At 48.6% G+C, this 27156-nt stretch overlaps 1 protein-coding gene across 2 annotated transcripts; it reads right to left on the reverse strand.

The window, feature by feature from the left end:
- Positions 1–1910: 1910 nt before the first annotated feature.
- On the reverse strand, positions 1911–27054 carry RPRD1B (regulation of nuclear pre-mRNA domain containing 1B). 2 transcript variants are annotated; one of them, XM_053394746.1, is made up of 7 exons: positions 26634–27054; positions 20981–21110; positions 19615–19748; positions 15921–16033; positions 15255–15381; positions 14108–14283; positions 1911–2447 (listed from the first exon to the last, which is right to left on the reverse strand). In XM_053394746.1, exons 1-7 carry the CDS (start codon positions 26776–26778, stop codon positions 2298–2300), a joined length of 975 nt encoding a protein of 324 aa, XP_053250721.1. In that variant the 5' UTR covers positions 26779–27054; the 3' UTR covers positions 1911–2297. The 2 variants fall into 2 exon arrangements, with proteins under 2 accessions (XP_053250721.1, XP_053250720.1); XM_053394745.1 differs by having other exon boundaries at positions 26628–27052.
- Between the last annotated feature and the right edge of the window lie 102 nt (positions 27055–27156).

Here is a 27156-nt window from a genome sequence, read left to right on the forward strand (position 1 = left end):
TGGGTTTCCAGGAACCAATAATCAGCATTTAAAGTTCCGTAGAGAAAATAACTGTGAGGGTTTGATGGCTGAACTTGAGCACTTACCTGTGCTTTCTGAAAACGGAGTACACCTGTCAGCATCAGTCAGCTGGCTACAGAACGCACCAAATTTGGAAGAAGTTGATTTGGGCACTGTTGAGCTGTATGGACCCCAAACATCCAGCTACATCAGAAACTGCTTCCCGAGTGGAACCATGACAAAATGCACTCCTGCTTCCAACCTAAATACCCTTGACTAAACACCCATATTTGGGAATTCCAAGATTTTCCAGAGGGGCAGCCAGATCAGTCTGAGGCAGCAAGAACAACAGAGTGTCATCCTTGCATCTGATGCAGCGGGCTCTATCCAAAGAAAGCCAATAAATGTTACTTTCCAGGTGTCCAAAGACGCCGTTGTCCAAGCACAAGACTTTGAAACATACACGGTAGAGCCCACCAATAAAAGAGGCACTCGCACCTGTTGAACGACACCCTCTTTATTCAAAAATATATTTATGAGACATTTCAGAATATACTGCTGCGAAAATGGCAGCCTATACCTCTAAATTTATTTCTAGATCAATTCATATACAGATTTAAGAAAATGTTTGGGGGGAAGAATGTGGATTTGATCTTGAGGGAAGATCTCGCACGGAGCACCAGGTGCCCAGCCAGACTCCTGCCCCTCCTTGACCCTTTAAAGCAAATCAAATTCACAGGATTTCAATGACGTTAAAAATAAAAAGTGAAACATGTAGATTGCCTAATCTGTGCTGCTGTGTCCAAACCCTCTCCCCTCTGCCACAACCCCCCAGGGATTTCTCCATGACCCCTTGATCTATTTTGAGGGAAATACATTGCATGGAGGACTCTCTTGCCTCTGATAATGTAAAGCGGCATGATGCATGCTGATGTTTGTGGCTGGATTTGGCACATGCAAAGACACACTGGAGATGCAGGACATTTGCAGGCCAAATGGAGGGCAGAGGGCTCTGGGGATGCAGCAGGGTCCCAGGGGAGGCAAGGGGAAGCCCCCTCCTCGAAAGATCAGTGTGTGAGGGATGGAGGGATGGCCCTTGTGGGCACTGGAATGAATTGGAGCTGGCAGGTTTGTTGTCCTTGTGGGGGGGAAACTCCCAAAGAACGGGAGACCCCAAAACAAAGGGAGAACAGCTGCTATCGCTGCAAAATAAGTCTGCCTACTCCAGATGTGCAAATATTTCTGCACTGCTTGTGTAGTGAAGGGAAAACATGAACGGGATTTTGACTAGGTCCTCCAGATGTTGCTGGACTCCCTGACTGAAAGGCCCAATGATCACGGATGATGGGAGCTGGAGATCAACAGCATCTGCAGGGCTACAGATGCTCCCCATCCCTGAGACAGACCAGCAATGGGCCACAAGACCACAGCTACGCAATTCCCAGCTCCTTTGATGGACTTGACATGCCAACGGAAGTGGACACCTGCAACCTACTTCTAAGCTCAGCCCATCCGCTTACAGCAAAGAAGAATTTTGACTGAGGTCTCAGAGCCTTCTTAAGAGGGTCACACATCCCAAGCGGGTACATCCTGAGAATTCCCACTGCGGGATGAAGATAAGGGAGCCTGAGTAAAACTGACATGTGCTGAATGAAAGACAAAGGGCAGCGCTGGTTGGAGGAGGAGAGGGGAGAGAGGAGGAGGAGTTTTGCCTGGGCCATGCAACCTCCTTTTGGTCACCTGTGTGCTGCATGTCTCCACGCAGCCAAGCCATGACAGAGCAGGAGCCACGCCGCACTGAGATGCACCCGCAGAACGGAGGCCTCGGCCTCTGGACACAGCCACGCCGCATGCGCCCATGCCAGAGTTGTGAGGCCCAGAAAAACCAAGCTTGACACACACCAAACCAATTCGGAAACAATCCAGTTCTTTTTTTATATGTGGGGAAGGAGGGGGGGAGCAAAAGTGTAAATCAACTTTTCTTTCTTTTGCCTAAAAAGCTCTCAGAAGACGACACACATGATTTGCACAGGCGGTGGTGGAAACTGGAGGTGCTAATGGGGGCACAGCCAAAGGTGAACTGAATTTTCTGCCCAGCACGAGGGCGCTTGCCTCCTTCCTTCCGAGAGAGAGCCATGTCCCATTGCAACGTCATGTCCTGCGGAGGGTCAAAGGAGAGTCATCCTATGTCCAGTCCTTCCTGTGTGAGAATGCGGTGGGAATTTCTGGTCTCCTGCTGGTAGTAACTGGAACTGTGGGTGGAGGGAGGGGAAGGGGAGCGCAGACACCCACGTGCCCTAGTCAGTTGAGAAAAGGTCCCCAGCAGATGGCAAAGGTGCCAACCCGCCCGTCACGTTGGGCAGCAGCGACAAATCGGGGAGGCTCTGGATGTGGGATTTGAGCTCTTTGCGGACCTGAGTTACCCGAGCAAGCTTCTGTTTGTACTCCTAGGGGGACAAAGGGAAAAACAGAAAACACAAAGGAAAAAATGAATTAGACGATGTTCCTGTTTCCCAGCCATCCTCCCCGTCTTAGCTGCAGTCAAGAGTTGATTTGCAGCCTTCCCTGCTTTTGTTGCAACATAATGTGAATGTGATTGCCATTTATAGCCACAGGCAGAAATTCTACAGCTTCATCACTACGCTGGGCCAAGTGGAGCCACAGCAAGTATCAGACTAAGGAGCAGAAGAAACAGGGGTCGGGGCAGGAGGAAGAGGAAATCAGGAGGGGAAACACGAAATGGGCACAGCGGCAGGGACAAGGCAGGCAATCTGAGACATATATTGTTTGCACAACCCACTATGCATTCTGAAATCAGACAGGGTTGGGCTGACCAAGACTGGGGGAATGGGTGGGGCTGTGGGGACTGCAGGGCCCTGAGCAAAGCGGTGGGTGAGGGGGCAGCGGAAGAGGCCCAAGGAGCTCATCTCATCTCATCTTGACCTTGGAAGTCCCTCTCAACCCACATGCAGCTCCCAGGGTCCATTTTACCCAAAAAACAAGGGGACAATCCAGGCTGATTTCAACAGCATTTGTACATGGCTTAAATGCTTCCGAACAAAAACACAAACCTGCCAAAAACACAAGCACACGTGGGCTTTGTCACAGATGCACTAAAACGCAACGTGCATGTCCAGAATACAAAGTGTGGTGTGAGAAGTGGCCTTTGGATAGTGACAAGAATTTTGCAGTGGGGAAAGTCTTAATGCTCACTGTCTAGTTTTCTATGTGTAAAAAAGTCTTGTGCATCCAACCACAGGCCACACACAGGCTTAGCATTTAACCAAGAGCATTCTGGGGGTGGGGTACAGCTAAGAATTTCCAGAATGCTGCCCCCAAAGTGCTTTCCCTGTGCCCTTGTTTTCCCCACTATCCAAACGCTTTCTGACCCAGCTGCTTCTGCCAGAAGAGGGTGCAGTGCTGTGGGAAACCCAACCCAACCTCCTCAGCCACAACCGTAGCTCTGGTTGGCTTTCTTGGCTGAAGGTCCAGGGGACCCTTGTCTCGCAGGAAGAATGAGGGCGCTGACACACTGACTACTTTATTCCTTTCCAAAAAGGCCTCCTTGGAACTTGGGGAGGAGAGGGTGCTGCCTCCTCGCCACATTGTCTGCCAAACAATGGTGTAAGAGCTCTCCATCTCCAAGCCACCTCCCACCTTTCCCTCCTGCATCCTAGATGGCCCTTTGGGATCATACAATTCTAGGATCCCGGCTTTACAGCAGGAATAATGCAAAAGCCCCACTTCGACAGGGGGGCCCTGGTGTGCTCTTCTCCCCGTTTGCTGTGGGAGAACTAAATACATTCAGCAACAGCGGCTGATGCACAGATATGGATTTCCTTTCAGGTGCTATTGCTAATCCCTGCAGGATTCCAAGGCTGAGGAGAGTGGCAGGCCGCTCCTTCATGGAGATCTATGTGAAGATGCACAGCAGTAGACGGGACGACTGCAGAAGAGGCACCGCAGGTTTCATCAAGCATAAAATAAATAGCTGGAGGTTCTCCAGAAAGAGAGGGAGGGAGACACTGCCACAGCACCAGCTCAGGATGTGGCCCGGAAATGGGACTCCTGGGCAATGAAGGCGTTTGTTGTGGCAGGAGACTCCTTCATCACCTGCACCCACAACCTGCACTGGGTTCAGGAAGCGGCAGGATGGGTGGCAAAGCTCTAATTCAGGATGGGAGCCAGAGCTCTAATTGGGATGAAGGGTGTGTTGCTGTTTAAACCCCTCAGCGCTGCCCTCCACCTGTAGCCCTGCAAAAACCAGGGAGATTCGCAGTGGGAGGCGGGGAGGAGGGGAAAAGTCTGGCCTAATGCACAGCCAAGAAGGATACGTGAAAAAGGAAGAACAACATTTTCTTTCCAATAACACAAAGATCCAGGAGGAGACAAGCGGAGCTAGTGCTGGAAACAGACCCCCATCCATCTTCTGTACATGCAATGTGAGATAGGACCAGTGGTGGGGTTAAGCACCTGTGGGGTGCATGGGGCCATTCTATTCTCATGGGTGGCTGGGAGCACCCCGCACCAGCCCCCGACCCAGCTTGATACGAGGGCCACATTCAAACACCCCAAGGGTCATCACATGGAAGAAGGAACAAGCTTGTTTCCTCCTGCTCCAGAGGGGAGGGTCAGAACCAATGGATTCAAGTTACAAGAAAGGAGATTTCGACTAAACATCAAGAACTTTCTTACAATAAGAACTGTTGGACTGTGGAACAAAGTCCCTCGGAAGCCTGCACACCCTCCATTACTGGAAGGCTTTAAAAGAGATCGGATGGCCATCTGTCAGGGATCCTTTAGGTGTGATTCTTGAACTGCAGCGGGTCAGACTAGATGATCCCTGCGGTCCCTTTGAACTCTACAATTCTATGATTCTTTGCCCCTTTGGTATATACTCTGCCAAAGTCATTCCTGCTGTTTCCAAAAACACAGGCTGGAAGAGTGTGTTAACAGCTGAAGGACAAGCTCTCCTGGCTTGCCTAGGGGCGCAGACAGAAATGGGATTTTATCGTAGCTGAACATGCTCACAGACAGGAGGCTGACACAGCTGAGTCTACAGATAACTTCCTGCCAAGAATCTGCTGCTTGGAAATTGTAGTACATGACTCTGAACGACAGTGATGGATGCGGCACTGGGAGAGCCAGGAGGGAGAGGGGGCAAGAGCTGCAGGCCAATCCCCGCTCTCCTGCACCCAAGAATGCAGGGGGTGTCCGTCCTGGGGGTCCTACCCCATAACCAGTCAGAAGAGGGAGCCCACAACTACCAGGGAGGGCACATTCCCAGAAGGACGTTCTGTTCCTCCAGGCCACTCCCCCCCCCCAAAGTAGGGCAGGGCAGCAGAACAGAGGGCTCAACAGGGAGGACAAGGGAGGTCCTTCCTAGAAGTCAGCGCTTCTTCATTCTCTCACCACCCAGGGCCATCTAGTCCAGCTCCCTGCAATACAATGCATTCTCTCTTGGAAAAAGACTTGACTGCATGCAAGTGGATATATCAGGCAGGTCCCTGCTCCAGGCATCCTGCAAGAGGGTGAGCGTGCCCACGAGCAACAGGGAGCATTTCAAGGTCCCCCACGCCTGCCCCCCAACTAATCAACAGCCGCAGTCCACTCCCCACGCTCAGGGGGCTTAGCTGACCCAAATCCTTCTCCCCTTTCAATTCTCACAGAGCTCTTTCAGGATTACATTTAATCCCAAAGAGGCGCCCGAGGAGAAGGGACAGAGTGCTTAACCTTGAGAAAAATCTGTAAATGATCTTCCAAGCAACTGTGGTAAAAGAGAATCATCACTAGAGCAGCAGGGTAAAACTTCTTTGTGCCATAACACAACTGTCTGGAGAGGCACAAGGAAATTACCCCAAACTGCATTTTCCAATGGTGTAGCCTTAATCTGAGGACCTTATTTCATCTAGACCACGGGCTTCTAAGGCGTGGTCCACAGGCCACTGGGATTCATCCAGACCATCTGTGGCCTCTGGATTGTGCTTGAAGATGGGAAATCCATTGCATTACATACTCATATTGTTTTTAAATTGTATTTCTTTGGTATTTTTATTGCTTCTTTTATTGTATCATGATTTGAAAACAATAGGCATTACAGTTTGATTGTTAGTTTTATGGCATTGCAATTATTCCACATCATTCTATGGAGTAAAATACAATACATAATAAAAGCAGCAATAAAAATTCAATTAAAAACCATGCTAGTACAGTGCATTACAATTGCTACGACAGGCAGAAAAATCATTACGCGGTCCACCAAGACCCACAGCAATTGTGGGGCAGGGGGATTAAATCCCCTGATCTAGACTGGACAGAAAGCTGGTGATGGACTTTCCTTCACTGGGAGGCTTTTCAACACAGGTTGGATGGCCATCTGCCAATGATCCTGCAGCTGATTCCTGCATTGCAGGGGGTTGGACTAGATGACCCTCTGGACCCCGCTCCCAGCTCTACAATTCTATGATTCTGTGGCACCCATGCATAAGCAGTGGCGGCACCGAGATTTCCACCATGCTCTCTTACCAGGCTTACTAACTGGAGTTCAGATGGCGAACAACAAGCCATCATAAATCTCTGGTGTTCAGCCCGTTAAGCAGTCAATGACCCCCTAAACCCAGTGCTAAAAATGGTTGGTCTGCATCCACAAGGGAGGCACATTACCCATAAAAGGAAACAGCCAAACCAAAGTAGTAAAGACTTAGCTGAACCAAAAAAACAAAACAAAATATTAATAGGCCTAATTGAGGCCGGCTGTTCTTGACTTGCATGGATCAGACAGACAAAGTAAACACTCCGTGACTTATGCTCAGTTCCCATCCCAGCTGAGATTAGGTTCAGGGAAATTCCTTCAGAAGATGCAGATGAGACACACTAAATCAGATTCACCATTCAACATGGGCCTTTAAAAAAGATGCTGTGCAGGCTGAGCTATTAAAGGAAAAGGCATCCTTCGGGGCTGCTAACCTGCCACCGAGCGTGTAGGGCAGAACTGAGATGCAGAGCAAGCAAGGCAGGGTGTGGGCAGGTGTTGGAGATGCTTGCTGGAAAAAGGGGCTCCACTCCCTGTCCACATTTTAATGACTACTTGGGCTTCTCCCTCCTTTCTGCTAATTTCAAAGGGCTGGAGCTGCAACAAAGAACTGCCCACTTGCGGCTTCAGATGGTGGCCAGAACTGGCTTGCCAAACACTGACTCAGCTGCTGGAGGGGAGCAAGCAACAGTTTATACACACACACACTCTCTTTCCATAGCTTGCTACATCCATTATAGTTATCTTCTTTTATCTTATAAACTTGGACTTCCCCACACATCCCTTCATGGGTGCTTATGTAGTCCTTGCTGAGCTGCATTTCCTTAATTACCCTCCTCTTCTGCTTGTTTTTAACTGCTGCTCATATGTCTAACTCTGCTTGGAAATTCATCTAATTATTGTATTTCTTTAAATATTCTCCAAAGTGTTCCCACTCCTCTCTTATATCTGTCTCATCCTGATTCTTTATCTTTGCAGTCAACGCTGCTAATTCCGCATATTTTATTAACTTATTCTGCCATTCTTCTTCTGTAGGACTATTTTTGTCCTTCCACTTTTGAGCATAAATTATTCTGGCCGTTGCCGTTGCGTTTAGGAAGAGGCCAAGTACTTTCTTAGGGTTTTCACCCTCTATAATATTCAATAGCAACATCTCTGGTTTTTTTGAGGAATGGCAGCTTAAACATCTTTTTTAGTTCTGAATATATCATCTCCCAATACTTTGGCTTTCTTACAACCCCGCCACATATGTATAAAAGGGAACTGAACAACTTTCAATCACACTTTGTTCCAGATACAGGTTTCCTTTTGATCTCAATGCCACCCACCCACCACCAAAAATAGTGGACCTGGGAGCCCAAGGTTTGGAGGAGAAGTACTTTCATTTTAAGTAGTTACCAGGTGTCGCTGGGATCGCTTTGCTTAAAGCAGGGATGGGGAGCCTGTGATCCCCCAGGAAGCAGGGCCAGGTCAAGGAGGACGGGAGCCGCAAACCAGGTGAGGCTCAGAGTTCCCCCATCACTGCCTTAAAGGGAGATACAATGTGAGTGGCACCCATCCACTACAGAGCCAGCTTCAAGGTCCTTGTATTAATTTACAGCACCCCCAACAGCCTAGTAAATCAGGGACTGCCTGAACCCTTCAACCCCATCTTGAGCACGGAGATTATCTGCTGCAGCACTGCTGGTCATTCCCTGAGTTGATGAGGCTCACTTGATAAAAAGAAGGTATAGAGCCTGTATTTTTATAGTCAAACGTTGGTTGTTGAACGGAATCCGTTCCGGAAGTCCGTTCGACTTCCGAAAACATTCAACAACCAAGGCACGGCTTCTGGTTGGCTGCAGGAGCTTCTTGCACTCAATCGGAAGCTGCGGAAGCCGCGTTGGACGTTCGGCTTCCAAAGAATGTTCGCAAACCAGAACACTCACTTCTGGGTCTCCGGTGTTCAGGAGCCAAAATGTTCTGACTAACTAGGCATTCAGGATCCAAGGTATTGTGAACTGCCCAGAAATCTATGGATAAATGGTGGTATACATGTTTAATTAATAATAATAATAATAATAAAATAATAATAATAATAATAATAATAATAATAATAATAATAATAATAATATATTTAGTGTGTACAAGAAATTCAGCAGGTGCCAACTTTTGAACGCCTGCTGTAAACTATGTAGGCAATTAATACTACACCCTTCTACAATGGTTAACTGATGTCTGCTTTTACCTTTTTTGGTTTTTTTGTATGTTTTTATTGCTGTAAACCCCTTTGATATATTTTTTACCACACAGCAGTAGACAATATTTTTTTTAATAAATGAATAAGCAAACCTTTCCTGGCCTCCTTGAAAACTGTTTGCAAGGCCAGAAATGCCTTGTCTGTGCGTTATTACATTTTTAATTTTGAAAAAGAAAGAAGGAACAAAACGGAATACTGTAATAGGGAATGAAGAGTAGTTAGTAATAAAAGAGGGGACACCACAGATAGTTGAGTTAGTGTAACTCAATTATAAGGACGCAATCTGCCTGCTACTTTGCCATTCCAAAACTGAATGAGCAGGGCTCATCTTTCAATATCTTTGTCATGATAATTGCTGGTATGTTGCCTTCCTGCTGCACATTGGCTTCATCTGCAGAAACAGTCGTCCAAGGTTTATTCAACCACTCTGCCCATTGGGAGTTCACTTTTTCTGAAACTGAGCAATGCAGAGTTTCACTGTTGTCAATAAGTGTAATGGCTTTAGGGGTTGCTTGTGCGTAAATAGCCGCCGCTCTGGGCTAGGTTGGCTGGTTAAACCATTTCTCGCTGGACAGCCATCCACTCCGTGGCTGTTCAGTCGCTGGCAGAATCTGTCAGTGGGCGTTTCTTAAACCTTTTCCAACATAAAAGTTGTTTGACGCCCAGTCTCCTCCTACTCTCCCTGCGCGGAAGTCTTCTGCGCAGGGAGGGCGTGGGTAGCGGAGGACCTGAGCTCTCCCCGCTGGTGTCCAGTGAAGAGTCCCGGAGCCTGCTCTCTGCTTCCTCCATTGGCCCCCCTCTATCCCTGGTGTAGCGCTGATTTTCTTCCCCAACAGGAGACTTGCCTCTTTCCCTGCTTGGCCCCTCTCCAGCATCGTTGTGGGGCCTCGACTCCACCTCTAGTTCCGATGGCAGTTCCCTGACAATAAGGTCTGAGATTGTGCTCCACATGTCAACTGTGAATTGCATCCTCCATATGCACACTGTGTCAAGGACAGACATCATACCCTTTTTTGCATCTTTTTAACCCAAACCCACTGCTTCTGAAGGTGAAACTTGTCCCTTTATCCCCTAATGAAGATTAAAACTCAATACTTTTTCCTCTGCTCCAGAGTTAGCTTCCAGCTAGTCTCAGTTGGCAATATGTCCTGGTTTGATTAATGCTTTGGTATGACAGAGCCCAGAAAGGGTGCCCAGAGCCCCCAGGCCCTGCTATTTCCAGTCCTTGGCCAACAGCCTGTAATGAGAAATCACTGGCATTCCATGTAAATAATATTTAGTTGCAGGATCTGCCTTGACCGATGAGTGATTATGTTAGCAGCTTCTAAATTTGAACCCCAATGTTTAGATAGCTAGCTGTGGTGCCAGAGAAAGGGATTAACTGTTTAATTACTTGGGTGAAAAATCACTTTGAGAATCCGGAGCACCCTGAAGATGCCTTATTTGATCAGAGCACTGCAGACTTTTCCTGACTTAGCAAAATAAATCCCAATTTAGATTTGCCAGAGGGGAGCCAAATTTCTCCTCCCAGCTCATTCCAGAAAGTTTTTGGCCTTTCAACACACTTTTTCTGTGAACGAGGGGTTGGCTTTCCTACAGTAGAGACATTGTGCCATAAGAGGGCAAAACAAAGCAAACAGGGCATTACCCGGGAGAAACCTATAAAGAGGATGCTTTGCCAGAGTGCTTGAAACACACCAAGTTGTACATTTACTCCACCCTTTGCAATCCTCCCAGGTCAGGTCCCAGAAAAGCAGCAAGAGATGTAGCTGGAGGATTCCTTTATACTGGAGTCAGTATGCTAATAATCTTACATGCATCAATCAACGTTGTATTTTGGCAGCACTGGTATTACCAGTGACCTGAGCCACCACAAACCCATTTTTAGGGAACAATCCTGCTCCTTAGCACATGCAGAATAGGCGATACCAGACTTGGGAGGCTCCCAAGGACCCAAAAGGCTTAGGACTTCAAGGAGAACTGCTTCCCCTTACAAAGTGTCTCACAGTGTCTCACACAAATGTGAATGGCAGCCTTGCCCAATTCACTGGCAAAGAGGTGAGCTTATGACTCTAGCACAAGTGCATCAGTTGCACTGCTCTGCCAGCCACGACTCCTTGAACCGTAGGGGTGTTTTGCTCACGTCAGGGACAAAGCGGCACGTTTTCAAACCACGTGCTGCTCCCCCTCTTATAGTAGATTTCATCAGCCAACAGCCTCAAGAAGAGCTGCAGTGCAAGCGCGCCTGTGACATCTGCAACAACATGTACAAGTTCAAGACAAGAGCCAAGAGAAAGTGGCACTCTGAAAAGCAAGGGCGACATGCAGCTTTCGAGGCGACAACACCGGCCCCGTGGCAGGACAAGAGGCTACCATTGGGACAACCTCCTTAGCACTCGCTGTCTCCTTCTGGACAGCTCTGCAACTCACGTTCCGCCCAAGAACAGCTGCTCCTAACAGTCAGCCCTGACAGCCACAGGAAGCCCTTAATGTGCTAGCCAGGGGCAACGCAACAGATGGCAGAGTGACATACAAGTAGAATCATTAATTATGTTCCCGTCATAATCCCGGGGTGCAGAGCAGAACATGCCGCGCTGCTGAAAATGGTACATTTCAGATAAATGACTCTCCACCCCGCTCATGCGCTCTCTTCCAGTGGCTTTTGGACGCTGCTGAGCTCCAGCCTGCTGCCAAAGCCATATTTGTTAGCTGTTTCCTTTGCTCCCAAGTCAAGCGGCTTTTTACGAAACCGCTTATATCATCTGCCCACATGCGTGGTTGCACGTCAGGTCAACAGCAATTCAAAAGGGCTTCAGCTGAACTCGCAAGATGGCAGCAGGCGGCGAGGTTGGAAAAGCTGAGCACAGCAGATCAAGTGAACCAAGAAGAGGAAAGTTACCGGCAAAGTGAAAGTGGGGGGACTCTGATAATACTGGGGAGCTGGCCTGGACTTAACGCCAGGGCAACCCAGAACTCAAATTTCCTTCGAGGAAGATCATGTTTCAGGAGTTCCTTCTTCCAAGTGAAGTACAGTGGTACCTCAGGTTAAGTACTGAATTCATTCTGGAGGTCCGTTCTTAACCTGAAACTGTCCTTAACCTGAGGTACCACTTTAGCTAATGGGGCCTCCTGCTGCTGCCGCGCGACTTCTATTCTCATCCTGAAGCAAAGTTCTTAACCCGAGGAACTATTTCTGGGTTAGCGGAGTCTGTAACCTGCAGCGTCTGTAACCCGAGGTACCACTGTATCATGTTTTTAACATTAACTATTAAAACATGGAGGGACATGGGTGGTGCTGTGGGTTGAACCACAGAGCCTAGGACTTGCCGATCAGAAGGTCTGCGGTTCGAATCCCCGCGACGGGGTGAGCTCCCGTTGCTCGGTCCCTGCTCCTGTCAACCTAGCAGTTCAAAAGGACGTCAAAGTGCAAGTAGATAAATAGGTACCGCTCTGGCGGGAAGGTAAACGGCGTTTACGTGCACTGCTCTGGTTCGCCAGAAGCGGCTTAGTCATGCTGGCCACATGACCCGGAAGCTGTATGCCGGCTCCCTCGGCCAATAAAACGAGATGAGTGCCGCAACCCCAGAGTCGCCACGACTGGACCTAATGGTCAGGGGTCCCTTTACTTTATTAAAACATGATGCCTTTTATTGTATACAAACATCAATCCAAACACACGCACTTCCTATGCTCAAGCTTTACACACAAGGATGCTATCTTTCTCTCCCCCAGAGGAGCACAGAATGCCTTCCATCAACAGCCCTATCTGGAGAGGGGAAGCCTAACTTCTGGTGCACACGCTCATGCGACCTCGAAAGTTACATTGCTGAAATAAACTATATATGGGACTGCCTTTGAATCGGAGAATCATAGAGTTGGAAGGGACCCCAGGAGTCATGTAGTTCAAGACTGTTTCAAATTTGCAGCTGGAGTGGGTTGCTTACTAGGGCATGATGGTCTGAGCATACAGCTTCACACATCTGTATTTATCAGCTATGATTTCGTTTCTGGGGTCAATTCAAAGTGCTGATAAGCCATATACGACTCAGGAGGCCAGTATCTCAAGGACTACCTCTCCTCACATGAACCAACCCAGGCACTGCATTCATCATCTGAGGCCTTCCTTCTCCATGCGCCTGACCCAAGGGGGGAGGTGACAGAAGGTGGCCACAAAGATGGACCTTTGCGGTGGTGGCCCCGTCTGTGGAATGCCCTTCCCCAAGGAGTCTCACCTGGTGCCATCATTGTCTATTTCAAGGCAAAAACCATTTTCATTTACCCAGCAGGCCTTTGGGTCTTAACTGGGAGGGCAACTAGTCATATCTGCGGCCTGTTTTCAGGCGAGGTAGGAAGGAAGTATTCCTTAAATATATATGTATTTCTGGATAAGCACTTTAGGTATTCTTTTATCACTGCTTTTATATTTGACTATAGCGCTCCTGTTATTTTTATTATGTCGGACATACAAAGACACTTTTATGTATAAAGCAAATAAACAAAAGAAGGCGAAGAAGAAGAGTTTGGATTTGATATCCCGCTTTATCACTACCCGAAGGAGTCTCAAAGCGGCTAACATTCTCCTTTCCCTTCCTCTCCCACAACAAACACTCTGTGAGGTGAGTGGGGCTGAGAGACTTCAGAGAAGTGTGACTGGCCCAAGGTCACCCAGCAGCTGCATGTGGAGGAGAGGGGAATCGAACCCAGTTCACCAGGTTACGAGTCCACCGCTCTTAACCGCTACACCACACTGGCTCTCAGTGTGTTGGTCCAAGTATGGGTGGGGCCTGCAAGTGCCACCTAAAACAGTCTCATGTGTTGTCGTCTTGCACTCTCCCAGCAGTCCTACTTTCCGGCCATATTGCACAGGGAAGGTCTACCTGCAACTACCACCCACACAAACACAAATGTCATGCAATGATATTCAGGGCTGCTGGTGGGGGTTCTACGTATGTTCAAGCAAATGCAGGTTGGAAGACCTATCCCGATCTTCCCCACACCACATGGGAAGGCACATGCCCTTGCCCACACTTTGAGACCATTCTTGTGCTCAGGCCAGTGTCTGAACATTCCTAGAGTCACATCACAAGCAGCTACCGGACTCTTTCCCGTCACATTCTCCTGCCCTCGGTGCACACACCTGGAGAGGCCAGGCTCCAGCTTCATGCCCATGGGGCGGAGGAGACACAGGTGTGACTGCTTCAGCTGTGACTGTGCAAACCACACAGCCGTTATTGGGCCTGTGGATTAAAGCAACCCCAGAAGCCAGGGCTGACCTGAGGAACTGACACTTCTAAGAAAGGACACTGCTCGGCATCTATCGGAGGAACGCTACTCACTTCTAGCTTTTTCTCCTTCTCCGTCAGCACGTCCTTCTGGTTCTGGGTGTACTCAATCAACATGCGTGCCAGCTGGCGCCGGTCTTCCAGCTCTGCTGCCAGTCGCCCATTGTACTCCGCTAGTAGCAAACATGCCTCGTCCACAGTCTTCGAAAGACGCTCGGCAGCCTCTTTGTCTAGGCACAAAGGTGGCAAATAATTGACAGTGACTGTGTGCAAAAGCCTTTGTGTGGGTGACAGAAAGCAGCTCATCTGGGGTGAATTCCAATCAAGGGTGGATTTCACAAGGACTAGCAAGCAACACACTTCTTTTAAGCACTGGCAGAGGAAGACAAGTGCAGCTAGCCCAAAGTGTCCTTTCTTTTTCTGGAAGGCTAAGAAGTCAGGTTTAGGGCTGGCAGGCTGCAGGTGATCCAGGAAGCAGGCTGGCACATCTGCAGGGAGGGGTGGTCCCACAGCCGCTCTGTCTGAGCCCAAGGTTAGCAAGCTGCAAAGGCCTGAACAGGCCGCTTTAGAGGACTTGGGGAAGAACATCTGTTGAACTGACAGCTGCAGTGCCACCCTCTGCAAAAGCAGTGCTGAACTGAAACTGTGTTGGCTCTCTTCTGATGAGCACAAACAGCAAACTCTACTGCTAAATGCCTGATTCAGCTCCCCCTGGGCCCTACCGTGAAGAGAGCTGTGCTACCACAGTTGCCTTGGGAGTGCGGCTGCAAAAGTGGCATCCTTTCCTCCACTATGAGACACTGTAAGCAGTGATGGAGGAGGTCATCGAGGGCCAGAGAGGAACAGAAATGAACAAATGTGTCCTGGGCCTCTCACATATTCAGTTAAAGCAGCGACCTCTGCGCACAATCTGCAGGGCTCCCCTTACAAGGCAATGATCCCCTTCAGTGAGGAACATGTCAAATGCTCTTGCCACACAAACAGCAGCAGGTAGGGCTTGGCATGTGGCCCAACAGAGTCCAAGCCACATTGGAACAGAAGAAAAAGGGAAAAGGCAGGTTCATATTCGTCTTTTGGCATCTGAGGGTGAAGGAAACCTTTAAAAATCAAAACAAGCTAGTCTCATTGGGCAGTTTCCAGGTGCAGGAACAGAGTTGTGTCCTGCCTTTTGCATCCAAGTGTTTGTACTTGAGAGCCTCACCTGTAATCTTCTCCAAGAGTGACACGTCCTGAACCTCCTGGGGAAGAGAAGCAATTTTCTGCCGCACTGTGGCATCTCCCGATGCTGCGTTTTCCAGATCTTGCAGGGCTTTGATCAAGTCCTCAGTCTGCACAATTGAGACATAAAGAGACTGCCATGATCACTTTCCCAGTGCATGTAGCCACCACCACCCTGATTCTAACTTCTTATTCCAACACAAGTCCTGCTTTTCGAAAGCTCTCACTCCCTGCCCCTTGGCCAACAAGCCACCCTCAAAACCAAACTACAATCACAGAATATTTGAACCCCCATTTCTGGCCCACAGAACAGACAGCAGAGCAGGAAATCTGTGTTTAATGAACTTCCTGGAATCATCTACCACCATATATAAATTAGATCACACCATGCTGGGTATAATATACTGTCGCGCTTTGGGCAATTTGTTTTATTTTGCTTTGACTGCAGCAATTTTATGGAATAATATTTGTTTTATGTTCCGTTTTACTATGTTCCATGTTCTTCCTTGAGTCGTGAGGGCGTGTTTCTGAGCAAATAAACAGAACAACACTGGTCCTCCTATTGCATTTGCTAATGGCGCCACCATGTGGTTCTCTCTTTAGAATCCAGGACCTTTTTCTCTCCCAATCCTTGGCCTTCCAGACATACCAGAAGAGGCCCAGCGTTGGGGTCCTGCGGGGAGTAGCTCCCGGGATAATCGTCATCTTCTTCTTCTTGTATCTGCTGAAATGTCCGCTTCAATGACTTTTTCTCCTCTGTAACTGAGAAAAGACACAGAGAGACAGTCACATCCTGTAAGGAGACATTGTTCCAGTGGTACCTTTTGAAAAGCGTGTGTGTATGTGTGATAAAACCTGAACTGCTTTGAAGGTCAAAGTCTGATCAGGTTCATCTTTTAAAAAGAAAAGAAAAAGTTAGCTCTAAAATCTTAAAACAGAAGCCAACCTCACCTGCCGCAGTGTCCCATAGATCAGGCTGAGGAACAAGCCTCCTGCCTTCAGGGTTGTGAGAAAGATAAAAGGGAAACCACAGAGGCCTCCATTTCCCCTCATTTCAATTCTGCACTGCTTGGGGCAGCTTTTGGGAGCTTGCACAATTGGTGATGGGTGGCATTCTTTGCCACTGGTTTAAAGGTTCTGGAAGAATCAGGAAGGTGTGAACAACTGAAGACTGACATATCATTAGGCCACACTCCAGAATTTTCCCTATTTTGTATGCACCATCTTATCATGAATTTTACTTTTTTTTTTTAAAGGAAAACCCATCCCACAAATTGCCAAAGATAAATAGAACACTGCAGATATAGAAGGAACCTGCAGTAACCTGGGGAGGCAGGCACCAAGGTAGAAAGACAAAAGGCTTCCCCATAGCAGATCCTTCTCAGGCTGAATTGCTGGGCGATCTCAAGGTGGCGCTGTTGGATTCCTGTGTCTTCTTCCTCTGCAGACCAGACAAGGAAAGAGCTCCGGGATGCCAGAACCCCTCCCATCTAAGGTAGAGAATCTGAGAATCCTCCGGAAAAACAATCTCTCAAAGGACCTGTTGATGGCATTTTACGATTGTACTGTTGGGAGTGTATTAACTTATGGTCTGTGTGTGTGGTTTGGGAGCTGCACGGTCAGGGGAAAAACAATGCTGTCCAGGGTTGTAAAGACTGCGGAGAGAATAACTGGGTGCACTCTTCCCACCTTGGATCAAATCTGTGCTTCCAGGTGCCATTAGAAAGCTGCAGAGATAGCGCAGGATAGTGCGCACCCCAGAAATGATCTCTTTCAGTTTCTGCCTTCTGGAAGAAGGTACAGGGTTATACAGACTAGGATTAGCCGCCTGAGAATAAAGATTATTGTATCGTATCGTATCGTATCGTAGAGGAGGACAGCATGCAGAGGCTTTTCAGAAAACATTTTGGGAGGCTGGGTGTCCCCTGGTTCTTTTCCCCTTCTCTTTCCTTTTTTGGGACAGAACTCCAGGTTTGCCCAATACCAGTCCTCCTCCTCCTTGCATACAGAACTATCTGCATGTTTTTGCAGGCGGGAACCTGGGCACAGATGGTGAAGAGCTGGAGGGCAAGGGATATTTGGCATGTCCTCAGCAATCATGCCTGGAAGGGGAGCAGCATCTGGCAGCACCAGGAGAAAGACGAAGCACAAGCTGGTCAGAAAGCATTTGCTGCTGCTGCCATCGACAAAGAGGTCAGGTGTTTCTGGCTGGCTTCCAGGGTGCAAATTAAACCCTCCTGAAGCTGGTGGGTTCCTCTTCTTTGCCAAGCCAGATATTCCGACCAAGAACTCGAGGAAAGCCAGCTGTGCTGAGGGCACTCTGTCCCAAGCACCCCTTTCAAGTGCCATTACGTTGAAAAACAGAGCAGTAAAGCTCATAAGGAAAGGGTAAACCATCTGAGAGCAGGTGAAGTGGCCTCATATACGACTTCATGGGGCAGGGGAGGGAAATGCTTTGGGCAACTGCATGCTGACACTTTCGTTCCTATCACAGGAGTAAACATGTCAGATTGTAAATCAAATGCGACAACGTAACCTCCTGCTCCAGTCCCAGGATGACAGTTGAATGGTGCCAATTTAGTGAAGGATGAATGAACGATGGGGGAAAGTGCCCAATGGCCAAACTAGTCACGACTGGCTCAAAAGCTACTCTCAGTTTATAGACATCTGCCTAGACTTTGGGCTTAACCCAGCCTTCTCTGTAACCCAGTTGGGGGAAGTCACTACAACGAACCATGGAGACCTGCGGCACTGACAAATACTCATTAACAGACAGAGTTATTTAGAACGTGGTGACTGCCACCACGGCTACTGCGATAGCAGACATGTTAAGAACAACTACAGTGCCTTCATTCCCATAACAAGACGAGCTTCAGAGGGTAGAATGGTCTTTAGGAACCTTGTGATTTGGGGAGCAGCCAGAACTCAGCAGCAAAGCATAAGCTCTGCATGTAGAAGGTTGGCTGTCCAATTCCCAGTGCCTCCAGTTAGAAAAGGAGTGGAGAATATTTGGCCCTCCAGATAACTGTTAGAGTTCATCTCCCTTCCATTCCAGAGCAGGTCTGGGATGTTGATGGGAGTTGCAGTCCAGCAACCTCCCTACCCGAGTTAAAAGGATCAGATGGCAGCTGATGGAAAAGACCTCTGTCTGAGGGCCTGAAGAGATGCAGATAGTCAGGAGAAAATGCAGGGGTAGACGCACAACTACAGTGGTACCTTGGTTCTCGAACAGCCTAGTTCATGAACTTAGAACTTGAGCATTGCAAACCCGGAAGTGAGTGTTCTGGTTCTCGATTTTTGGGGGGAAGTCAAACGTGTCCTGAGCCAGTGTGGTGTAGTGGTTAAGAGCGATAGACACGTAATCTGGGGAACCAGGTTCGCGTCTCCGCTCCTCCACATGCAGCTGCTGGGTGACCTTGGGCTAGTCACACTTCTTTGAAGTCTCACAGCCCCACTCACCTCACAGAGTGTTTGCTGTGGGGGAGGAAGGGAAAGGAGAATGTTAGCCGCTTTGAGACTCCTTAAAGGGAGTGAAAGGCGGGATATCAAATCCAAACTCTTCTTCTTCTTCTTCTTTAGTGTTGCACTTCTGTTTTTAAAGAGATCGCGCTGACTGGGCCGGTGAGGAGAAGCATCCCGGCAGCGTTCAGCAGCCCAGCCGCTTTGGCAAGAGAGAGATCAAGAAAGAAAGAGATCGAAAGATCGCACTGATTGGGAAGGTGGGGAGAAGCATTTTAGGGGTAGTTTTTCAACAGCCTGGAACAGATCAATCCGTTTTGCATTACTTTCTATGGGAAAGCGCACCTTGGTTTTGGGATGTTTTGGTTTTGGAACAGACTTCTGGAACGGATTAAGTTCAAGAACCAAGGTAGCACTGTAATATGATCTGGTACAAGGCAACTTCCTATGTCTCACTCTGGCTGTTGCCTGCCAGGGCCTAGAAACATCCCTGGGATGATGGACCCTGCTCCATAAACATAACTTACAGAGAAGCTGGAGGGACAGGATACAATAAGTGTCTACACAGTGCAGACGTGGAGATTGTCCAGTTCAGTTCCAACCAAGCAGGAGCCCTTGAGCGCAGGTACCTTGAATTCAAACGGCCATGAACCACAGCTGGGGATCCTGTGGCCCTCCAGGTGTTTTTCAACTCCCATCTGCCCCAGTCAGCATGGCCAAATGACCTGGGATGATGAGGGTTCTTGTCCAACAACATCTAAAGGCCCCCAGGTTCCCCACCATGGCCATAAACACACCATTCTTTGCTCCTTAGCAAGCTACCTTTTCATAGTGGCTCAATCAGAGTCAAGGGTGTTTCGAAAAAGCAAATACTTTTTTTTTACCTTTGGGTTGGGGGCTATTGGAGTCTTCCAAAGACAGTTTCAACTGCTGTATGAACTCACTGCCATACACACTCCTCTCTTGCCAGATGTTCAGCAATCGTTCCAAAGGCTTTTTGCAGCCCTCATCTGCCTCTCTGGAGGGTCAGAAATTCAGAACGTCAGAAAGGGGTTGAGAGATAACACACACACAAGGGGGGAAAGTGGTAGAGGGTGTCCACTCCATTCCTTCCCTCCCACGTAAAATGTTTAAGGAGAGACACAATCAGAGACAAAACAGGGATGAAACTGAGCTAAACCCATCAGGCTTCCCAAGTAAGGTGTTCACCAGCATGCCAGCCACTTATATCAATAGGCACACAAATTTGAAATATGCAATTTCAAAGTAAAAGGAATACTTAGTCATCAGCAACACATCCAGTTAAGTACAGAGTTATCCAGAACACACTTGCTCACTTATTCATCTGTGTGTTCTAGATATAATCAGTTTGCAGACTAAGGTCTTCTCTAAATAGCACCACAGCCTTTAAGTAGCTGATAACATACAGTGTGCCAAGAAATGACACGTAGCTGCTCATTTGTAGCTTGCCCCACAGTGAGAGAACAGTCACTCAATGACAGATGGAGCGAGCCAAGCAGAAAGGCAATCTGGTGGAAAAAATCTGATAAATCCATAGCATTTGAGAAGCTGACCTCACTTAAAATGGTGTTCAGACAGAGCAAAGGCACGTGGAATAACTAGCAATTGCACAAGGCTGCCAACTGGGGGTCTGAAGGAAACAAGCTGAAATTTCTGCAGGGAATACTCCAAGTGGTAATGTGTTTGCCACAGTTATAACTCTTCAAATAACAGATCAAAGGAAAGTTAGATTTGCTGAAATCTGAAAAGAACACTTCTGCAGCGCAGAATGATCAAATACAGTGTGTCCAGCTCAATCCCAAAGGGAGCAAAGCAAGCGTGCCTCAAGGAAGCCCCTTGTAGTACAGTAGGGGTGGAGCCTGCAGGCCTACTGCTCGTCTTTCAGCTGCAGAGAGCAAACCCTTCCCCCCAGTCCTAATGCAGGTCTTCACCTGCTGAAGGACAACATGGAAGGAGACAGTCTACCGTCTCCGGGGGTGGGGGGAGAGTTCCAGAGTCTAGGAGCAGCTACCGAGAAGGCCCTTTTCCATATCCCCCCAGGGTGTACCTATGAGGGTGGTGGGACCGGAGAAAGGACCTCCCTTGAAGATCTGTTTTCGTTAACAGCCTGGCTGCTGCATTCTGCATTAAACGAAGTTTCTGAACTTCACAGAGAGCCCCATATGTAGCACATTGCAGTAATCCAGCCTAGAGGTTACCAGAAGCATTAGAAGAGGTTGCTATACATACCTGGCAACATGTGAAAAAGCATCCACCAGAACCGATTCAAATTCCCTTGTAAACTCAGGCCCCTTCCTTTTACTGTTCTGGATGACGTCATTGGCCAAGTATAGGAAAGTCAGTTTCCTACTTGACTTTGCTAGGAAAAGAGAAGAGGAAAAAAATATCTGTATGGCATGTTTAGCTCTCAAGTCACCCATCCTTTTCATTCAGTCTCACAGCCACCCTCGAGGTTGACATCACAAACAGAAGCCAAATTCTCATTTCATGCCCCCTTCTTTAAAGCCAGCAGCGGATCTACACTTAACCAGAGCAGAGCTGCAGAAGCACAAGGAAAGACGTCTTGTGGCAACTGAAAGACCCAACAGATGGTTTATTGTGGCGTCAGCTTCCACAGGCTAGTATATATTTCATTTCATGCAAGGTGACCTCCCAAGCTGGCTTGCTTTGTTCTTGAAGATTCCTGTGGTTAGCCACAGTAACGCCATGCTTTCAAGACAAAACAGCTCTCAATTAGCCTATTTCAAGTCAGATGGGTGGCTTACACAATGAAACAAATCTTGTTTTATTGCATTTTATCTTGTATTTTTATTGTTTACATTTATTGTTTAAATTATTTTAAACGCAGCATTAAATAATAAGGCACAACCAGAAACAAATCAAAGGGAACAAGCAAATTTAAAAACATTAAAAGCTTAAGAAAATCTTAATGTCCTTTGCAAAAAGGAACTAGACCAGGGGTCAGCAACCTAAGGCCCATGGGCCACAAGCGGCCCATGGGGGTCGCTTAACGGCTCATGGACCCCCACCGCCCGCTCGATTGGCTCCCGTGCGCCATGCTAAACCGGCGCGGAGCAAAGCAAGGACCGCCTTCTGCAACGTTGGCTGGCTTCCCATTGGCTGCAGGAAGCTCCTGCCAGCCTATGGGAAGTTGCACATGCCTCCTCCGCGCTGGAAATAGCGTTTGCACATGCGTGCATGCGCACTCTGGCCCACCACGGCGTCTGCAGGACCATGAACCGGCCCAAGCCACAAAAACTTTGCCGACCCCTGAACTAGACCAAGCACTGTGGACTTTTCAGGAAAAGGCATTCCACAACAGAGAGGCCACTGCTGAAGAGGCTCTTTCAGCGACTCCTAATCCCCTGCTGAGCCTCACTTGCTGGGAGCATTCAAAGAAAGGCACCCGATTTAGAGCTCAGGGTCTGGGTAGGAAAGCACCAGGTAAACTAGGCCCAGGCATGGACTTGCCCTTCCCAGATGCCCTGCTCATCCCTGCCCAAATACAAAAGGAGTCACTCTCTATTGAGAAACCATGCCAACCCCTATGGCATGGTGTGGCGTCTAAATTAACAAATTTCATAGAATTCTGCTGCCCTTGGAAAAGACTTAGGTTCCCAGACTTGAAGAGAAAGGAAGCCTGGAGAGTTGAAGGGAAGAAAAAAGAAAACAGCTACCAAAAAAGCATTTATTTGCACCATCAGCACTTGCAGCTGGTGCTCATTCTAATTACAATATTCCAAGAAGAGTTGTTTGAACTGCTTGGCTGCACTGAGCTCTTTCAGTGGTAATTATTTCAATATCAAAGCCAATAAATATGACTTATTTGTAGAAATCCTTAAAAACAAGCAAGCAAGTGGCACTGACAAGAATGAACTCATCGGTAATCACGGTGAAGGCTTGGGGAAAGAGGCAGCCCCAGAAAACAATGTTGATGCTGACAGGCTGTGCGATTCTGCGATATCTTTCATCCAAGCATGCCCTATATTGCTCAAACCTGACAGGCCACAGTATCAAAGCTAAGCTTTTAAAAAACAACAACAGCCTGGTAGCCTCCTACCAAATTAAGAGAACACAGATGAGGGGCAGTGGCGGGAGGGGCTTATGCACACCCCACAGATGCTTGCAGGGGTCAGGAACGTAACCCCCCCCCCGCCGCAAATCTGTTGTTCCCTGTATTTCCTTTTTATCTGTTCTGAAGATAAAAGTTCAACTTCATTGCAGTGAGCCACACACACGGCTTCTTTGCACCATGTGTTCAACAGGTTCCACTCAATGCGAACTGGCTCCTTTGAGTCAAAATACAGAAACTGCTTGGCATCCTAACCAAGGAAGGGCAGTTAACAAATTGACTATCAAAAATGCATGCCACAGAGCATCAAATTGACTCAAAAAATGCATGCCACGGCACGTCAGAGCAGCAGTTGCACAGTCTTTATTGCAAGTCTTCTGCCCTCCCCAATTCAAAGCATGACAATTTCATTAGCGTTCAGAATAGTTCATTAAGTTCAGAGTGACTATAGCGGTAAGTGCCTGGCATCAACCAGCACATTTTAAACTCCAAAAAAATAAAAGTCCACCTTAGACTCCTAACAGAGCTTTCTAACTGTAGAAGCAAGGCATCACCCTAAGGTGATGTGACCTGGTACCGCCGTGTGCTGGAGGGGCAGGGGGAGATGGGGGCAGACAAAGTGAGTGCCACACTCCTGGAAGGGCACCAGCTACTGAGACCCCATTTAGGTGTGAAACCAGGTATCTTTCTCTTACTTTACCAACTGAGGGATCACTACTTGCTAACAGTCAGCTCAAATGTTATTTGCAAATCGTATATTTTTAGAACCAGCAGGACAGGATCAAGAACAAACACTTTGCTCTTGAAGCTGAATACTGAACAATAGACTATACTGTGCACCAGAGAACAGACAACCCAGGCTATTCAGAGCAATTCAAGAACTGCACAATTTAGTTTTCTGAAGATGTTCTGAGCCAATGTGTAGCTTGCCAGTTGCCCCTCTTGACTTTTGACCCTAACAGGCCTGCAATTTTTAAACCCTCCCTTCCCCATACCAGGTTTACCCAGCACTAAGCAAAGAGTGCCTTTTGACACATGTCTCTCCACCAAGACACGCAATCAATTCATTATACTATCAAGGCTGGAAGAAAAGCTTTCTTATGAGGGGGTAGAGCTGAGCTCAGCACCTGCCATTAGAAAAACAGCCACAATGTAAGTTCTTAATTCCTCAAACACATCCTTTGTCAAGGCCCTGTGTTGGGCAGATACAGAGAAGCTGAACAACTCAGCAGGTGATAAATTAGTAGACTTTTTGTCAAAACTGAAGCTTGAGGAACAGAAGAATCATACAATGACCAGTCCCAGTGGGAGTTCCACAGGCAGAAAGTCTGAACCTTCCCTGATCAAAGCTGTGAAGACCACATCATCAGCTCTTATGCTCAGGTTCTCCAAGCTAATCTTCAGACGGGTGGGGAAAGAGCCTGCAGATCAAGTTGCATTATAAATTACAAGTTGGGATGTTGAGCGATAACAAGCCCACAGCCCAAGTTCTGCAGGGATCCCTAGCTCCTAAATGCTGCCCTGCAGAAGCAAATAGAATTTTTATTATTTATTGAATTTATTTACCACCCTATACCCAGGGGTCTCAGGGTGGTTCACAGAAGACACCAAGCTTCTGTTACCACCCACCCACCTTATCTCAATGACACAGGAACCTGAAAAAAAGGCCTCAGTAGAAGATATTAACATCCAGGCAGGTTGATCATCTGGAGAATCAGATTAAGGTTTTTAAAGTATTCATGGCCTCTTTTGATGTGGCAGAAGGACCTGTCTTTTAATTGTACAGGTGTGTTTATTGTATTTGATTTTTAATATTTCTGTGTATTAGTAAGTACCTGGGCACCTGGGTCAAAAGCCATGTAGGGCTTTCAGAATCAAAAGCCACACTTTGTATTGGAATCAAGTGAAGCCCTTTCACAACTGGCAAGATATGATCCCAGTGGACTGCTCCCAGTTAATATCCCAGCAGCTGCATTCTGAACGTGTTACAGCTCCCCAGGTGTCTTCAAGGGCAACTCCACATACAGCACATATTAACAGCATGGAGTAATGGTTCCCAGAGCTACCTTCTGATGCCAGCCCTGTAAGTAGGAGAGAAACCTCCACACTTCCAGCTCACAACTCACACAGCTGTTGCACAAAGATGTTGGGAACAACGGGATCTGGAGCCCCCAACAACCCAGCCCTGCTCTGGAAGGCTCTCCTACAACACACCCTTCCAGGACAGCACATAGTGCTCTGGTTAGGTGACTGTTCAGCCATGCTGGCATTCCCTAAACTAATTCAGTCTTTCGGAGGACTTGGCACTCTTATCACATGACTGTTCAACCATGCTGGCATCTCACACATGCTTTCCAGGGGGCGCGGTGCTCTGGATATGCCACGCTTGCACACCCACCCACCACACTTGTGCGCTCTTTCCCATGAGGGGGCACACTGCTCTGATTACATGACCGTTTAGCCATGTTGGCGGCCATAAGAACCAACTGCTAGGAGCTGAGGTCCCATAACATATTTGAGGGGGGCAAAGTTGGTAGGCATTGCAATTCGAATGGTGTTTGTGCTCTGTGTTGTTGCAGGATTTTATGTATAGGTTGGGGGGGGGTTGCCCCTCCAGCAGATATCATGCACATGCAGCCCACTACCAAAATCAGCACAATCACTTTTGTGACTTGTCCCCACCAAACACTTCATCACAGTTTCCTCCTATCTATTCAAAGGGCCTTTGCTGCACAATACCAAATGTATCAATTCACTTATTTATCTATGTGCTGGCTCACTGGGAAAACTTCAGAAATTCCTATAGACATGTGAGCTCAGCTCCTCAGCAGCCCCTCTGCCTGAGGAATAATCCCTGGCATCCTGATACCTGAGTGCCATACAGGTAGCCATTCCAGAAATAACAAACCCAGATGAAGACAAAAGGGTGTGATGAACTTGGCTGGGAAATAGGGAAATGTAAATATCTTTTCTGTTTCACTTGAGGGGTGTTTGGTGGAGGGCAAGGAGAACCATGCGGCAGGTCCATGATGCTCAGATGACTGCCACCAGACTCCCCTTTCATGATGTAACCATGATGTAGTTTGGGGGGTGGGGGTGTAACATGGGGATTAGCAGCTAATAAAAGTGTGGATTCTCTTTTGTTGGGGGCTTCCATCTTGTGGCAGGTGGGAGTCTTGTCATGAGACAGTCTTCAATAAAGACCAAGCTGACTGGCTGCTGTTTTGCTCTGGTATTCCTGGCTGGGGTCCTTGTTTTTTTGTCCAAGAGAGCCCTCAGATTTCTCCATTAACAGTGTTATGTGATCAATTATTGGTACCCCTACTGGCAACTTGTGTGCTCTTTCCCAGGAGGGGGGCACGCTGCTCTGATTACATGACTGTTCAGCCATGCTGGCGGCCACAAGAACCAACTCCTAGGAGCTGAGGCCCCATAACATATTTGAGGGGGGCAAAGTTGGTAGGCATTCATTGCAATTCGAATGGTGTTTGTGCTCTGTGTTGTTGCAGGAAGTTATGTATATAGGAATTTATGTTATGTGATCAGTTATTGGTACCCCTACTGGCAACACACCCACCCACCCCCTTCTCTGGTTACACAAGGGCTCAGCCATGCTGGCCCCCCGCTTCCACTCTCTCTCCCCCAGGAGGGGGCGGGGCCTTCCCTTTTACGCGACTGTTGGGCCATGCTGGCCCCCCCCCTCACTGCACAAGAGGAGGGACCCGGGGGAGGGAGACCGAGCGACCCCCCGGCCTCCTCTCTTTCCCGCGTCCCCCGGCGCCCTCCCGCCTCCCTCCTCCTCACCCTTACGGAGCTCTCGGTGCCAGACGGTGACGATGGGCCCGGCGTGCTTCCGGTGGTGGATGAGCCACAGGCTCAGCGTCTGGACGCTCTGCTGGGAGTTGCTCAGCTCCGACAGCTTCCGCTCCAGCGCCGACTCCGAGAACGAGGACATGGCGCGCCCGGCGGCGGCGGAGGAGGAGCAGGAGGAGAGGAGCTCCGCCCGGCCCGGCCTGGCGCGGCCTCGCTGGAGCGGCCCGGCCCCGCCGCCCTCCCTCCCGCCCGCCCGCCCGGCCTCACAGACGACCAACCGCCGACACAAAATGGCCGCGCGCCCTTTCACCCCGGCGCCGCGCGAGGGTCAGAGGGCGGCATGCTACGGGGGGCCAAGGGGGACAAACCACCCAGGAGGCGCGAGAGAGCGGCGGCCGCTGCTGCTGCTGCTGCTTCGGCCGGACAAGCGGCGCCAAGTCCAGCCGGCGCCGCCCTAAAGCGCACGCGCGGACTCCCAGCGACGCGTGCGCAGTAGGGCCCGGCCGCCGCGCATGGGCGG

This window comes from Podarcis raffonei, chromosome 6 (genome assembly GCF_027172205.1).
Source record: "Podarcis raffonei isolate rPodRaf1 chromosome 6, rPodRaf1.pri, whole genome shotgun sequence".
In the NCBI taxonomy this organism is placed as follows: domain Eukaryota; kingdom Metazoa; phylum Chordata; class Lepidosauria; order Squamata; family Lacertidae; genus Podarcis; species Podarcis raffonei.